At 39.4% G+C, this 14,539-nt stretch overlaps 1 protein-coding gene and 1 long non-coding RNA gene across 2 annotated transcripts in view; one reads left to right on the forward strand and one right to left on the reverse strand.

The window, feature by feature from the left end:
• Positions 1-14,539, forward strand: part of PLXDC2 (plexin domain containing 2) — a 410,079-nt gene that overhangs the window by 328,206 nt on the left and 67,334 nt on the right. Inside the window, exon 10 of the mRNA XM_060192256.1 lies at positions 9,506-9,566. Coding sequence (XP_060048239.1) covers positions 9,506-9,566 — 61 coding nt within the window. The remainder of the gene's footprint in view (positions 1-9,505; positions 9,567-14,539) is intronic.
• LOC132538941 (uncharacterized) lies at positions 1,606-9,596 on the reverse strand. Its single transcript, XR_009550266.1, has 3 exons — positions 9,439-9,596; positions 8,752-8,855; positions 1,606-1,833 (listed from the first exon to the last, which is right to left on the reverse strand). It is a non-coding gene; the product is annotated as an uncharacterized LOC132538941 (long non-coding RNA).

Raw genomic sequence — 14,539 nt, forward strand, 5'->3', positions numbered from 1 at the left:
CATACATTTTTAAAAATTTTTATTTATAGGGGAGTCGGGCAGTAGCACAGCGGGTTAAGCACATGTGGCCCAAAGTGCAAGGACCAAGGTAGGCATAAGGATCCCAATTCGAGCCCCCAGCACCCCACATACAGGGGAGTCGCTTCACAGGCGGTGAAGCAGGTCTGCAGGTGTCTATCTTTCTCTCCCCCCTCTGTCTTCCTCTCCTCTCTCCATTTTTTCTCTGTCCTATCCAACAATGATTACATCATCAACAACAACAATAATAACTACAGCAATAAAACAACAAGGGCAACAAAAGGAAGTAAATATTTTAAAAATGTTTCATTTATAAAAAGGAAACACTGACAAAAACCTTAGGATAAGGGGGGTACAACTCCACATAATTCCCACCACCAGAACTCCATATCCAGTTCCTTCCCCTGATAGCTTTCCTGTTCTTTATCCCTCTGGGAGTATGGACCCAGGGTCATTATGGGGTGCAGAAGGTGGAAGGTCTCACTTCTGTAATTGCTTCCCCACTGAACATGGGTGTTGACAGGTGGATCCATACTCCCAACCTGCCTCTCTCTTTCCCTAGTGGGGTGGGACTCTCGGGAAGCGGGGCTCCAGGACACATTGGTGGCATCTGGAACCTGGTGGCTGAAAGAAGAGTTAACATATAAAGCCAAACAAATTGTTGACTAACCATGAACCTACAGGCTAGAATAGTGTAGGATGTGACTGAGTTTGGAGTAGGACACCGAAGTAAAATCTCTGGGTGGAGGGTGAGGGTGGATGATCTTGACCAGGAGTTGAGCCCCCCACCCCTCACTTGCCAGGAGGACACTTTAGAAGCTGTGAAGCAGGTCTGCAGGTGTCTTTCTTTCTCCTTCCCTCTCCATTCCCTCTTCCTCTCTCAGTTTCTCACTGTCCTATCTATTAAAAAGAAAAAGAAAAAAGAAAAAAAGTGGTAGCAGGGTTTGTAGTACAGGTACTGAGCTCCAGTGATAAACCCTGGTGGCAATAAGAAACAAACAATTAAACAAAACAGGCAGGATAAACAGGCTGCTTAAAAAATACTTCCCACTCTGCAGTTCTACTTTGCAGTTCTACTTTGCTGTTCTACTTTGAAGGTGGGTGGGGGAGAGGGAGGAGAGAGGGCTGAGAGTAAGCCTCTTGAGAGTAGAGACAGGTTCTGTGTGAGTTTGGGGCCTCTAGTGCCCATTCCCACAGCTGGAACAAAACTGTGTTTACCTATACAGGTTGTGGGTAAATACAGGTCAGGGGGCCAAGAGTCTGATCCTGATTCCTTGTTCCTGTTCACCCTATGGACAGTTCCTTTCCTAACCATTCCTGAGATTACGATTAACAGGATCATTCTGTATTCATTGTGAGTTAAGTCATATTTATAAATTAGTGGTTACAAGCCAATTTAATAGCATTATTGGGATTAATGATAATTGGGCCCTCCCTTTTTTTCAGTTAATCAGGTAGCCACTCAAAGGTCATCTGAGCACTGACATTGCTTTTTTTTTTTTTAATAAAAAGGAAACACTGACAAAACCATAGGACAAGAGGGGTACAGCACAGAGTTCCCACCACCAGAACTCTGTATCCCATCCCCTCCCCAGATAGTTTTCCTTTTCTTTAACCCTCTGGGAGTATGGACCCAAGGTCACTGTGGGATGCAGAAGGTGGAAGGTCTGGCTTCTGTAATTGCTTCACCGCTAAACATGGGCGTTGACAGCACCTCTCTCTCTTTCCCTAGTGGGACAGGGTTCTGGGGAATCAGAGCTCCAGGACACATTGGTGTGGTCTTCTGTCCATGGAAGCCTCCTTTGCATCCGGAACCTGGTGGTTGAAAAGAGAGTTAACATATAAAGCCAAACAAGTTGTTGACTAATCAAGAACACATACATTTAATTAGGTTCACCACTGCCTAGCTCCTTTTCCCTCCCTTACTCTGTCTCTCTCCCTGCTTCTCAATCTCTCTCTGTACTAAGTAAAAAAAGGAATAATGGCCACCAGGAGTGGACTTACGCTGAATGCACCAAACCCCAGGCATAATCATGGTGGCAATAAAATTAGTGATTTTAACAGACAGGAAAATACCCTTACTATGATACTAACCATGAAAACCAAGCTATCATATACTGTGATTCCAATCTTATTAATATATAGGTCTATTATATTTTAGCAGTGAAATCATATCCATTTTCTTTTTTTCTTCTTTTTATCAGAGCACTGCTCAGCTCTGGCTTATGCTGGTACAGGGGATTGAACCTGGGACTTTGAAGCCTTAGGCATGAGAGTCTCTTTGCATAAAAAACATTATGCTATCTACCCTACCCTTCTCCTTTAATTTTTGTTTGTATACTTTTCTTTTGTATCTTCTATGGAATATTTTAAGGAAATATGTCTGAGATATATAAGTATGCAGATATTTAATGATCTTGGGAAAGTTGCCCTTGCCATGATTAAAACATATTGAAACTTTACATCTCACAGCTGTTACTAATTATTTTGCCCTAATTTAGATTTAATGGATTTTTCCACTGTACAATTGACTTTGTTCTTAATACACAGCAATTTCAACACATATTTCGGTCTATTTTTATATATCTTTCATTCCCTTGAAACACTGACAATGCAAAAAAGAGGATATTTTGCTTCATCAGTGGCTTTGAATGAGAAAGATTTCTACTAAGATGTATGTGTATATATAAGCCTATATATCAGTAAGTCTAGATGCTGAAGTTTTATTTACTTAAAGTATCAGTGCTTTCCCACCATACACAGTCAAGAACATAAGCAGACTAGAATTCAGGAGATAATATCTAAAAATAGAAATAATTTCAGCATAAAATCAATCACAAAATAATTTTCTGATTGAAACTATTTGTGATGAAAGAGAGAGAAACAAAAACCAAAAGATAGCCAAAATATTTTCTAAAAATCTTGAGGAAAGAGGAATAGTATGTAGAGTTTAAATAAGTAAAGAAAGGCTAAGAGTTCCATCTACTGTGGCTGGGGGGCTGGGGGGGTGTAGAGTCCTAGTAGAGCCCATGCATTACTGTGTACCAGGACCTGTCCTCTAGCCCTGGGTCCCCACCTGCAGGGGTGTTTCATGAGCACTGGATTGTTACTGCAGCTCCTCCCCCTCCTCCCTCCCTCTCTATGTCCCTCTTGCCTCTTGTTTCTTTCTGTCTCCACACCAAATAAATAAAATAAAACACATGTATGTTGGTAGTCTTCGAATACACTCTGGAGTACTTCTGGAGTCTAGAAATCTAGAAGAGAGATGAAGCACATATACTGTAGAACCAGCAGCACTGCGTGTTAAATGACTTTGCTCTGAATATCAAGTACCCGGTGATACAATCCCTGTTTCCCGCTGAAACTTCTCTGCATTTTGCAAACAGCTATTCTGATTGGCATTGGTTTATGATTCTGAGCTGTAATAAACAGCATGATGTTTTATTATAAGAAAGCATACACCTTATCTTGGTATAGTAGAATGTTGTAAAATTTATTAATTTCTTCTACATTATTATCTCTAATAGGTTCTTGTATGCCTAGAATCTGTAATTTTCAGAGCTCTATGTAATGGTGGTGAAGGTATGAAAATTATGAAAAAGGCTTAAGCTCAGGTTTGTTAATGTTAGCAGTAATTGTTTTATTTATTATTACTATTATTATTTTTCCCAGAGTGCTGCCTGGGTGCAGGGGATTGAACCTAGGAGCTCAGAGCCTCAGGCATGAGAGTCTGTTTGCATAACCACTATGCTATCTACCCTGCCCAGAGTAGTAGTTTAGAAGAATACTCACCCATCTGACCCCTGAATGTTCCAGTTAGGGAACATGTGCTAAATGAGAAATGAGACATCACTATTGCTATTTTTTTTCATTAAAAAAGGATTATAGTCAATATTTTAAATCATATGACCTAAGTTCCTAATTAAATACTTTTTCAGTACTTCAAAATAGATACTCCCATATCTTACAGCTGGATACTATTATCTATTCCATTTGATTGTAAAATATTTTATTAATGACTGGCAAAATAGCTCACTTGGATCGTGCCCTGATTTGTCATGTGTGTAACTCAGCTTTAAGCTTGGTTCCTACCAGGTTGGAGGAGATTCAAGTGCTCTGTTCTCTTTAACCCCCTCCCCCACCTCTCCCACTTCTTGGCCTCATGGCCTCGCCATATCTCCATGTGTGTATGTATAGAATCTGACAAAAATCATTCCAGAACAATGAAGCCCTGGCAACAACAGCAAAAATGTTATTCATTGTAACGATGGCTTTATTATTATACTCATTTTCATCTACAATATTTCTGCTCTGTAAAACATCTTTCCTCTTCTTTGGTGTTAGAGGACCATTTTTCACAGTTTTTTAGTCTATAGCAAAAAAAAAAAAAAAAATACTAAGTGTACAGCTGGTTCTTCCATTAAACTAGCAGACTCCAAGAAATAAACCTAAAGTTTCAGGAGCTTTAATTGTCCTAAAGTCTTGGGCATTTTATAGATGTTAAATTTTATGTGATATTTTAAAACAAAGGTTAGCAACTGCAGCAAGAGGGCTAAATGTGACCCACTTCCTGTTTCTGTAAATGAAGTTTTACTGGGACACTGACATAACCCATTTCTTTACACCATTGTCTCTGCTGCTTTGAGCTACAGAAGGAGACATGAGTAGGTTGACAGAAACCAGATCGTTTGCCAAGTCTTAAATTAGCATGTGCCACTTAATCATTTATGCACACCTGTTTTCTGACTCTTAATTAAAAACTAACTCGGCAGAATTTAAGCATCTGTGGAGTTTTTTCCTGAGTTTTGCTTTACACTTTTTTTTCATTTCACTGCTAAAATAAGACATTCAATTAGACCGGAGTACATATACGTCACATTAATCCTTGTGTATTGCTTACATGTGAAGTCACTGCGTATGCGTTCGCTCACTTCTTTTACCTGAATATAATCATACTTGCAAAATGAGTCTTATTTCTAAATCCTTTCTACAAAACTCAGGGAAGATAGAGGTGTGGTAAGATTTATATTCTAATCTTTTGATTTAATAGATAATGAAAGCTAGGAGACTATAGTTCTTTTTTTTTTAAACATTGTTTTTATTTTATTTTTTATTATTTTTATTTTCCCCTTTTTGTTGCCATTGTTTTTTTTATCTTCCTTGTTGTTGTTATTGCTGTTATTGTTATTGGATAGGACAGAGAGAAATGGAGAGTGGAGGGGAAGATAGAGAGGGAGAGAGAAAGATAGACACCTGCAGACCTGCTTCACCACCTGTGAAGAGACTCCCCTGCAGGTGGGGGAACCGGGGGCTCGAACCCGGATCCTTATGCCAACCCTTGTGCTTTGCACCACGTGTGCTTTACCTGCTGTGCCACCGCCCAGCTCCTGAGACTATATTTACTTCTAGGCAGTTTTATTTAAGGGGCTCATTTAACCATGGAATAGAAACTTTGAAGTCAGTGGGCCTTTGATACTGAGTGCAGAGTAGTACAACTAATTTGAGATAGAGCTCTTTATCAGCTTGCTTGGAATTAGGTAGTCCTGGGAAGTAACTTGCAAATAAAAAAAAAAAAATGTAGGTGAATATAGTTAGACAATCTAGTTACTTTGTTGAAATCAGTTCTGAGGCATATTTATAAAACCACATAATCTTCATATGTAAATATTAAATAAGAATTTAGCTCGTGATTGAGAGTGATGTCATTTTTTCTCAAAAGTTTGCATGATTCTAATTTCCAAATATGATGATGAAGGATCTTAGATATAACATACAGATACTGGGAATGGGTGGCGATGCACCCAGCGTTCAAATCCCTGGTCTCTATATATAGAGGGACACTTCACAAGCGGTGAAACAGTGTTGCAGGTCGGTCTCTCACTCTCTCTTCACATACCTCCCCTTTCCTTCTCAACATATCTGTCTCTATTCAAAGTAAATAGTTTGAATGTTAAAAACTACAGATGCCACTAGTATAACATACGGAATTGACACTTATATGTTTTCTAAGTCTTACCTTTATACACTGAAAAATCTCACTTTGGCTGATAACTTGCTTTGCTGCATGCACACTACAAAGACATTTCTTAGTTATTACCAATTACTAAATGCTGATAGTATGCCAAGTGGTCTGCTTTTCATCCTTCACATAATATCCCTTACCTCATTTGACAGATAAGGACATAGACTTGGGAAAAATAACTTCCAAAAGATCCACCTATTTTATGGCCAGCTAAAATTCCAACTCGAGCAGTTTGGCCTCAGAACCTCCTCCCCCCCTTTAAAAATTTTTATATCATATACTCCCCCCCAAAGTCTTGTGAGAACAAATAAGCTTAAAAGCAGCCAGTGAAGTATAGTGGCATGTGGGCCATTGAGAGAGGGTTAGTAACTCTTCATGTGAGAGATGCTTCTTGGAAGAGGTAAGACTAGTTGAGTTGGGTTTACTAATTAGAAAAGAAGAGGGTATTTTAGATATGGATAATAGTCAGGTCAGTTAATATGGAATCAGTGGTTTAAATGAAGTACGTAATTGAGTTACATACTTTCAGTAAAACCTAATTTTACACAGTTGCTTGGGGGCTGTTTATTAAATCAAACAAACTGCATTATTTCTGTATTTCAGGAATTAATTTAACAAATTAACAAATCTGAAGGACTTAATTAATTTTAATTACACTAGCTACTAAAAATAAATTTTCAGTTGACTAATAAAAGTTTAGACTTAGTGCTCAGATTATACGTTCCATTTGATTGCTTTGATCAGGTACTTCCTGATCAAAAAAAAATTTTTTTTTCTGTTTCTTAAAAAAAATGGCATGTGTTGAGAAAGAAAATTTCTATATATTTTTGACAATTTAATTCTTTTGAAAGAAAAAATAGAGGAAAGAGTCATCTCAGTCATCTGAAATGAAACAAACCCTAAACAACTAGAATCTCTCTGTGTGTAGCCAGAACTGACTATGGACAACTGCTGTCTCAGACATAGGCAGCCAGATTACACACTCTGTGTTTTCCACACTTAATGGCTGCTTGGCACAGATGGGAGGCATAATGAAGTTGATCTTGAATGGGCTGTGCCTGGGCAGAATGATGGATATGGTCCTTTTGTTGAAAGTAGAGTTGTTTTCACATTCCACTTGAATTAAATTATGCTCATACGTGCCATGGTACATAGTCTCTGGCAAGCATTCTTAGAAAAAAGCCATCACAGAGACTCATTGCAAAACAAATAGGAAAAAAAAAAAGTTTTAAGTCACACCACAAGAAAACAAGACTAGGAGCCAGCAGGTAACTGCTGATGAAGCACAGACTTACCCGTGCCTGAGGGGCTGGGTGGTGGCTTGCCTGGTGCAGCATATGCGTTACAGTGTGCAGGGACCCAACCCGGGGTTCAAGCCACCTGCAGAAAAGAAGCTTCATGGGTGGCGAAACACATCTACAGGTGTCTCTTTTTTCCTTTCCTCTCTGTCACTTCCCTCTCAAGTTCTCTGTCTCTATTTATTAACTAAATAATAAAATATTTATTAAAAATATAAGAAAGGAAAATAAGGCAGGAAGCCAGGAGGCTGCTCTCCTGATAAAGCAAAGACTTTCTCATGCCTGAGGGCCTGGGTCCTACCAACGTGACCACCACACGGGAGCACCACACTAAGGGAGATTGCACAAGAGTGGACCATCGCTGTGGTCTCTCTGCTTCTCTCTCAAATGACAGAATTCTGCAGACACAAGCCCCAAATAAACCACTGTAGCAAAAAGAAAAGGAAAGTAGGGAAAGGGGGAGGGAGGGAAAACATGACAGCGATTGAATAAACTTTATTTATTTTGAAAATATATAAATATTTATATTAATATATTACTATGGATTCATATTATATGCTAATATATGCATGGATGTCAAAATCTAGGGGTTATGTACTTAATTATAATAGAGTAGTAAATGTATTTTGGTTTGCTAACATAGAGAAGTCATATGTCAGATATATTAGGTGTGATTATATATGACACTGGCTGTAACTTTAAAATGTTCATAATCAAGCTTGTTTTAAGTACCTGAATTTTATGTGAATAAAAAAATTAAGTAGTAGAGACATGTTCAAAGTAGCTATGAGCTTTAGTGGAGTGATCACTGGGTACTGGTTTCTAGGTTTTGAGAAATGAATGTACTGAAGGTGGGTAGGTAGAAAGAGAAGAGATCTATCCCAGCCATGCAGGAGTGAGTGAGATGTATTAGCCCAGTGCTCCCTTAATTAGACCTGTAGGTAATTGGATCAGTACCATGATGGCACCAAAAGGAGCTCTGTGGGTGGTGGAGTGGGGCTGTGGTACCTCTCCTGCCTCCCCCCACTTCTCTCTTTCTCTTGGAGAAGACAGTGAGTGAAGAAGTATGCCACAGGGACTCTTCAGAGATGCCATGCATGCACAAGGTTCATTCCCCACTGTCACATAAAGAATAAAATATAAACATGACCTAAGCATAATTTTGTGACTGTTCTGCAAGAACTTACAAAGTGTCCATGATTTTCTAGGACTCAGAACTCATAAAAGCTGTTCTGCTGAAATATAGCACTTATTATAGGGAAAAGGACACAGATTAAAATCAGCAAAGTCCAGGAGAGATCAGGCACAAACCTCAGTTCTCCTCTCCTGGTGAAGAGGTACACTGAATGCTCCATTCCCTGAGCAACAATTTGTGAAAACATATACTCAGTATTTTCAGCCAAGAAAGCTCACCTAAGCCATTATGTCGCCGATGGTGTGGGATTCTCCACAGCTAGCCTTATCTCTGGTCTCCAGACCCTTCAGTGGGTCAGACTGATACAGCATAACCCAGAGCTCTAGGAAAATAAGAACAGACATTTCCTATAAATCATATTGTCAGCATAGACTATCCTGCATGACCCAAGACCCAAGGTACACAAATACACATCAGACAGAATGTCCAGAGGACTTAGAGGTTATCTCTCAGGAAACTGACAAGGACCAGGTTTGTTCTTTAAGATGTGAGCGTTTGAATGCCTCCCATACCTGGCAACTTCCCTCTTTCTTGCACAAGAATGGATAAGTAAGTGAGTGTATGGTTTAAGTTTAAAAAATTAAGAAAAACAAATTCTAAAAGACCTGAATATTTGAACAATGCTACTTGCAAAATATTGTTTCCATTTGTTTTGTTGACGAGAAACAAGAAAACAAGCGCATAGAGTAGAAGTTGACCTATTGCATTGGGATCCAGGTGCTGTGCACCTTCTTGTGGGTCTCAGGGCAGTCATTTGGTATCCTGTGTGATCCTGGTAGCAGCACAGCCTGAGGAGAGGGGCATCACTCACAGGCTGGAGTAGACTCACTGATGCTCCCATTAACAGTTTGCTAGAAGAATGTTAATGTTATGCTGAAGTGTAACTTGGAAAAAGAATCATTTACCAGTCTTTTTTCAAAATTTCTGCCTGCCCCATTTGTTTCCTGATCTGCCATATGGTCTTCTCTGAAGATGTTCCAGTGGATTTGATCGTCATCGGCAGGACTGGGTGGACAGTGGATGCCCTGAAGAGGTATGTGTGTGCTTATCTATTTCGAGACTACTGGGTCTAAGTTGGCAGTATTACTGCTATGACTTAATGAAAGTGTATCCTGTTTAATAGAAATGCACAGCTGTTATTGATTCCCTAACATGGATGTACCAGGAACTGGGTTTAACTCTTCACGTAATTATCTCAATTTATTCTTAACACCATTCTGTGAGGTAGGAGGTTATCATCCCCATATCACCAAAAGGAGGGGGAGGGAGGAAGGATATCTGTCCTTAGGTATGTGGCTAAGAAACAGTAGAACCAGGGTTTGAGTCTTTGCGAGTAGAGGGCAGCTCTCCTAAACATTGACTGCTTTTTAAAGATATAAAAAGCCATTGTTCATCCTGATTTTGCTCAAACACCAATGCCAATGCTATGGAGGAAAAGAGATATTACAAAAGATTGATTTCATCTAAAAGTGAGAGGGGGCCAGGCGGTGGCATTCCTGGTTAAGTGCACATGTTACAATGTGCAAAGACCTGAGTTCAAGCCTCCAGACCATACCTGCAAACAGTGCCGCAGGTCCCTCTCTCTCTCCCTCTCCCTCTCCCCCTGTCCCTCTCAATTTCTTTCTTTTTCTATCCAATAAATAAAATGAATACAACTTTTTTTTTTTTTTTTTGCCACCAGGGTTGTTGCTGGGGCTTGGTGCTGGCCCTACAAATCCACCACTCACAGTGGCATCTTTTCCCCCTTTTCCCCCCTTTTTTATTTTTTATTTTTAAAGGACACAGAGAAATTGAGAGGTGAGAGAGAGAAAAAGAGAGACACCTGCAGACCTGCTTCACTGCTCATGAAGTGTCCCCTCTCTAGGTGGGGAGTGGAGATGGGGGTTCAAACCCAGGCCTTTGTGCATAGTGATGTGTGCACTTAACTGGGTGTGCCACTGCCAGCCCCCAAATAAATGCAATTAAGAGTTAGAAGTGGCACAATATGGAGATTGGCAAGTGGATCAGTTAGTAGAGTGCACGGGTTACCATGCACGAGGACATAGGATTTGAGCCAGATCGAACCATGGGAGCATCTACGGGGATGGGAGGTTTCACCAACCCTGGAGTTCTGTGGCCTCTCTCCTATTCTCCAGCTCTCATAATCTGTGTAGAGGAAAGAAAAAAAGAAAGGACGTAACATAGAAACTAACTCCTGGACAGACATGCTAGAGACAAGTGTGCCATGAAGTGATCCAAGCAAGTGTCATTAAGCACAAAAACCATTTCACCATTTCCCCTATCTAAATGTTTCATAGCACTGGCAGGAGAGCTCACCTGGGGGGGTGGCTGCTTTGCTATCCATGACCCAGATTCCAGCCTGGTCCCCACCACAGTGAGGGGAGCCTCAGTGCTATGTTGTCTCCCTGTCTCTGTCTCTACCCCTCTAACTCTATTTGAAAAAGTTATCTAGTTACAAAAAGTCAAACTCATTGAGACTACCAATCAGTCTTAACTTTTCCCCCCATTTTGTTGTCCTTGTTGTCATTATTATTGCCATTGATGTTGTTGTTGTTGGATCGGACAGAAAGAAATGGAGAGAGGAACGGAGACAGAGGGGGAGAAAAATACACCTGCAGACCTGCTTCACCACCTGTGAAGTGACCCTGCTGCAGGTGGGGAGCCGAGGGGCTCTAACCAGGATCCTTACACGAGCCCTTGTGCTTTGTGCCATGTGCACTTAACCCACTGTGCTACCACCCAACCCCAATCTTATCTTTCATTAAAATACCATTATTATTATAGTAGGTAATTATATCCTTCTTTGGTGAGAGAGAGAGAGAGAGAGAGAGAAAGGGGGAAAGAAAGAAAGAAAGAAAGAAAGAAAGAAAGAAAGAAAGAGGGAAAGAAAGAGAAGGAAGAAAAAGAAAGAAGTAAAGAAAAAGAAGGAAGGAAGGAAGGAAGAGAAAGAAAGAAAGAGAGGGAGGGAGGGAGGGAGGGAGGGAGGGAGGGAGGGAGGGAGGGAAAGGGGAAAGGCCACCCCTTGGGGAGACAGCAATATGGTTCTGCAAATGACCTTCATGCCTGAGGCTCTGAGGTCCCAGCTTCAATCCCCAGCACCACTATAAGCAAGAGCTAAGTAGTGCTCTGACAAATTAAAACTAATTAATTATTTATTTAAAGTCATCTGTTCTAGTTCATTTTCCATGAGTATAGTTAATATTATCTTTTAAATGAAATTTAATGCATTATCACAACTTTGGAGCGTCTGTGTGTTTTTTTGTGTTTTTTTTTTCTTTACTGTGAGATGGCTACTCATACCTTTTTCTTATTTTTTTATTAAGACAATGATGTTTCCCTTTTGTTTGAAACTGAGTTTTCATGGATTATATGTAGCAGACATAATAGATTTTAAACACAGTCAACATAAAAAGTATTGTTTAAAAAGTATATATCAGGACTTGGTGGTTCTCTGCTTAGACAGCCACACTACCTATAAATAGTGAAAGTTTATCTTCTTTCACCTTTTCATTTTTATTACTGCTTTAGCCAGTGTCTCCATTTGTGTGTATCTTCTTGATGTTGGTTTCCCTTTTCACTTTCTCTTCAATTTTTAACGTCTGTTCTCAATTCACTATGTCAAACTATTAATCTTTATGTTCATTTATATGTGTTTGCATATCTTCTGTGAGAAGACTCTTCCTCCAAACATGTCACTTACTTTCTTCTTTTTTTTTAATTTCTTTATTGGGGAATTAATGTTTTACATTCAACAGAAAATACAATAGTTTGTACATGCATAACATTTCCCAGTTTTCCACATAACAATACAACCCCCACTAGGTCCTCTGTCATCCTTTTTGTACCTGTATTCTCCCACACACACACCCCAGAGTCTTTTACTTTGGTGCAACACGCCAATTCCACTTCAGGTTCTACTTGTGTTTTCTTTTCTGATCTTGTTTTTCAACTTCTGCCTGAGAGTGAGATCATCCCATATTCATCCTTCTGTTTCTGACTTATTTCACTTAACATGAATTTTTCAAGGTCCATCCAAGATCAGCTAAAAACGGTGAAGTCACCATTTTTTATAGCTGAGTAGTATTCCTTAGTGTGTATGTGTGTGTGTGTGTGTGTGTGTGTGTGTGTGTGTGTGTGTGTCTGAGTGTCTGAGCAAGTTGTGGTATATATATATATATACCACAACTTGCTCAGCCACTCATCTGTTGTTGGACACCTGGGTTGCTTCCAGATTTTGGCTATTACAAATTGTGCCACTAAAAAACATATGTATACACAGACCTTTTTGGATGGATATGTTGGGTTCCTTAGGATCTATCCCCAGAAGAGGAATTGCAGGATCATAGGGTAGGTCCATTTCTAGCCTTCTGAGAGTTCTCCAGACTGTTCTCCAGAGACGTTGGACCAATTGACATTCCCACCAGCAGTGCAGAAGGGTTCCTTTGACCCCATAACGTCTCAAGCATTTGCAGTTGTTACCTTTTCTGATGTATGACATTCTCACAGGAGTGAAGTGGTATCTTATTGTTGTCTTGATTTGCATTTCTCTGACAATCAGAGACTTGGACTTTCCTTTGTTTCTCGGCCTTTTGGATCTCTTCTGTGGTGAATATTCTGTCCATGTCCTCTTCGCATTTTTGGATGGGGTTGTTTGTTTTCTTGTTGTTGAGTCTGGCAAGCTCTTTATTTATTTTGGTTATTAGACTTTTGTCTGATGTATGGCATCTTCTCCCATTCTGTGAGGGGTCTCTTGGTTTGGGTAGTGGTTTATTTTGCTGTGCAGAAGCTTTTTAACTTGATGTAGTCCCATAGGTCTATGCTTGCCTTAGTCTTCTTTGTAATTGGATTCGTTTCACTGAAGATGTCTTTAAAATTTATGTGGAAAAGAGTTCTGTCAATATTTTCCTCTAATTATCTGATAGTTTCTGGTCTAACATCCAGTTCCTTGATCCACTTGGAAGTTTCTTTTGTATTTGATGAAATATAGTGGTTCAGTTTCATTCTTCTGCATGTTTCAATCCATTTTTTCCAACACCATTTGTTGAAAAGACTCTGCTTTCCCCATTTAATAGTCTGGGCAGCACCTTTGTCAAAGATTAGATGTCCATAGGTGTGGGGGCTTACTTCCAGGGTCTCAATTCTATTCCACTGGTCAGTGTGTCTATTCATGTTCCACTACCACTTTCTTCTAATTTTTTTAAAACTTTGCACTTAAAAATAATCTCTTGATTCCACTTGGAATTGGTTTCTATGTGTGGTATAATGTAGGAATTCAATTTCGTGAGTTAATTCACCCTTATTGAAAAACCTTTCAGCAATTTACTTCTTCATTATTTTTTTATTTACCTTTTTCTTATATGGTTTCCAGGAGGAAAGGAATCAGTTTCCAGGCTTTCCTCTTCTAGTACCTTGGCCAGTATTACACTGTTATTATTAGTGTAGTTGGATAAGGAATCTCACAGGGTCAACAAGACAGCTCACCTGATTAGTGCATCTGGTTTGCCATGGGAGTCACTTGTGTTTGAGCCCAGCCTCCCACTGCACTGGAAAACATTTTTGGCATTGTGGTGTTTTGCTTTGCTCTCTCTCTCTGTCTGGCTCTCTTTTTGTAAAAGTCAACTTGGAGTGCTAAAACCCTGGTGATAGAATTTTAAAAAAATAGTAAAGAAATTTTTCAATTTATAGGACGTTTTAATTTCGCGTACAGACACCTTTACTGATTTGTTAGTTTTAACCTTCATTTATATATGTAAATAAATAAATAAATATTTTATATAAATAAGTACATGTGTATATAAATAAATAAAACTATATGTAGTAAATTAACTTAAAATGAGGTTTGGGGGTTGGGGCTGCTTGTGGTGCATATAGAAGAATTCTCAGCGGGAGCTGGGAACTGGTTTAATCAATACACGGTTTATTAGGGTGAAACAGGTAAAAGGCAAAATAAGCAATTATCATCAAGGGTTAAGCATACGCTAGGTCCATAAAGTCTGAATATGGTTA

Source organism: Erinaceus europaeus, chromosome 6 (assembly GCF_950295315.1).
Source record: "Erinaceus europaeus chromosome 6, mEriEur2.1, whole genome shotgun sequence".
Lineage (NCBI taxonomy): Eukaryota > Metazoa > Chordata > Mammalia > Eulipotyphla > Erinaceidae > Erinaceus > Erinaceus europaeus.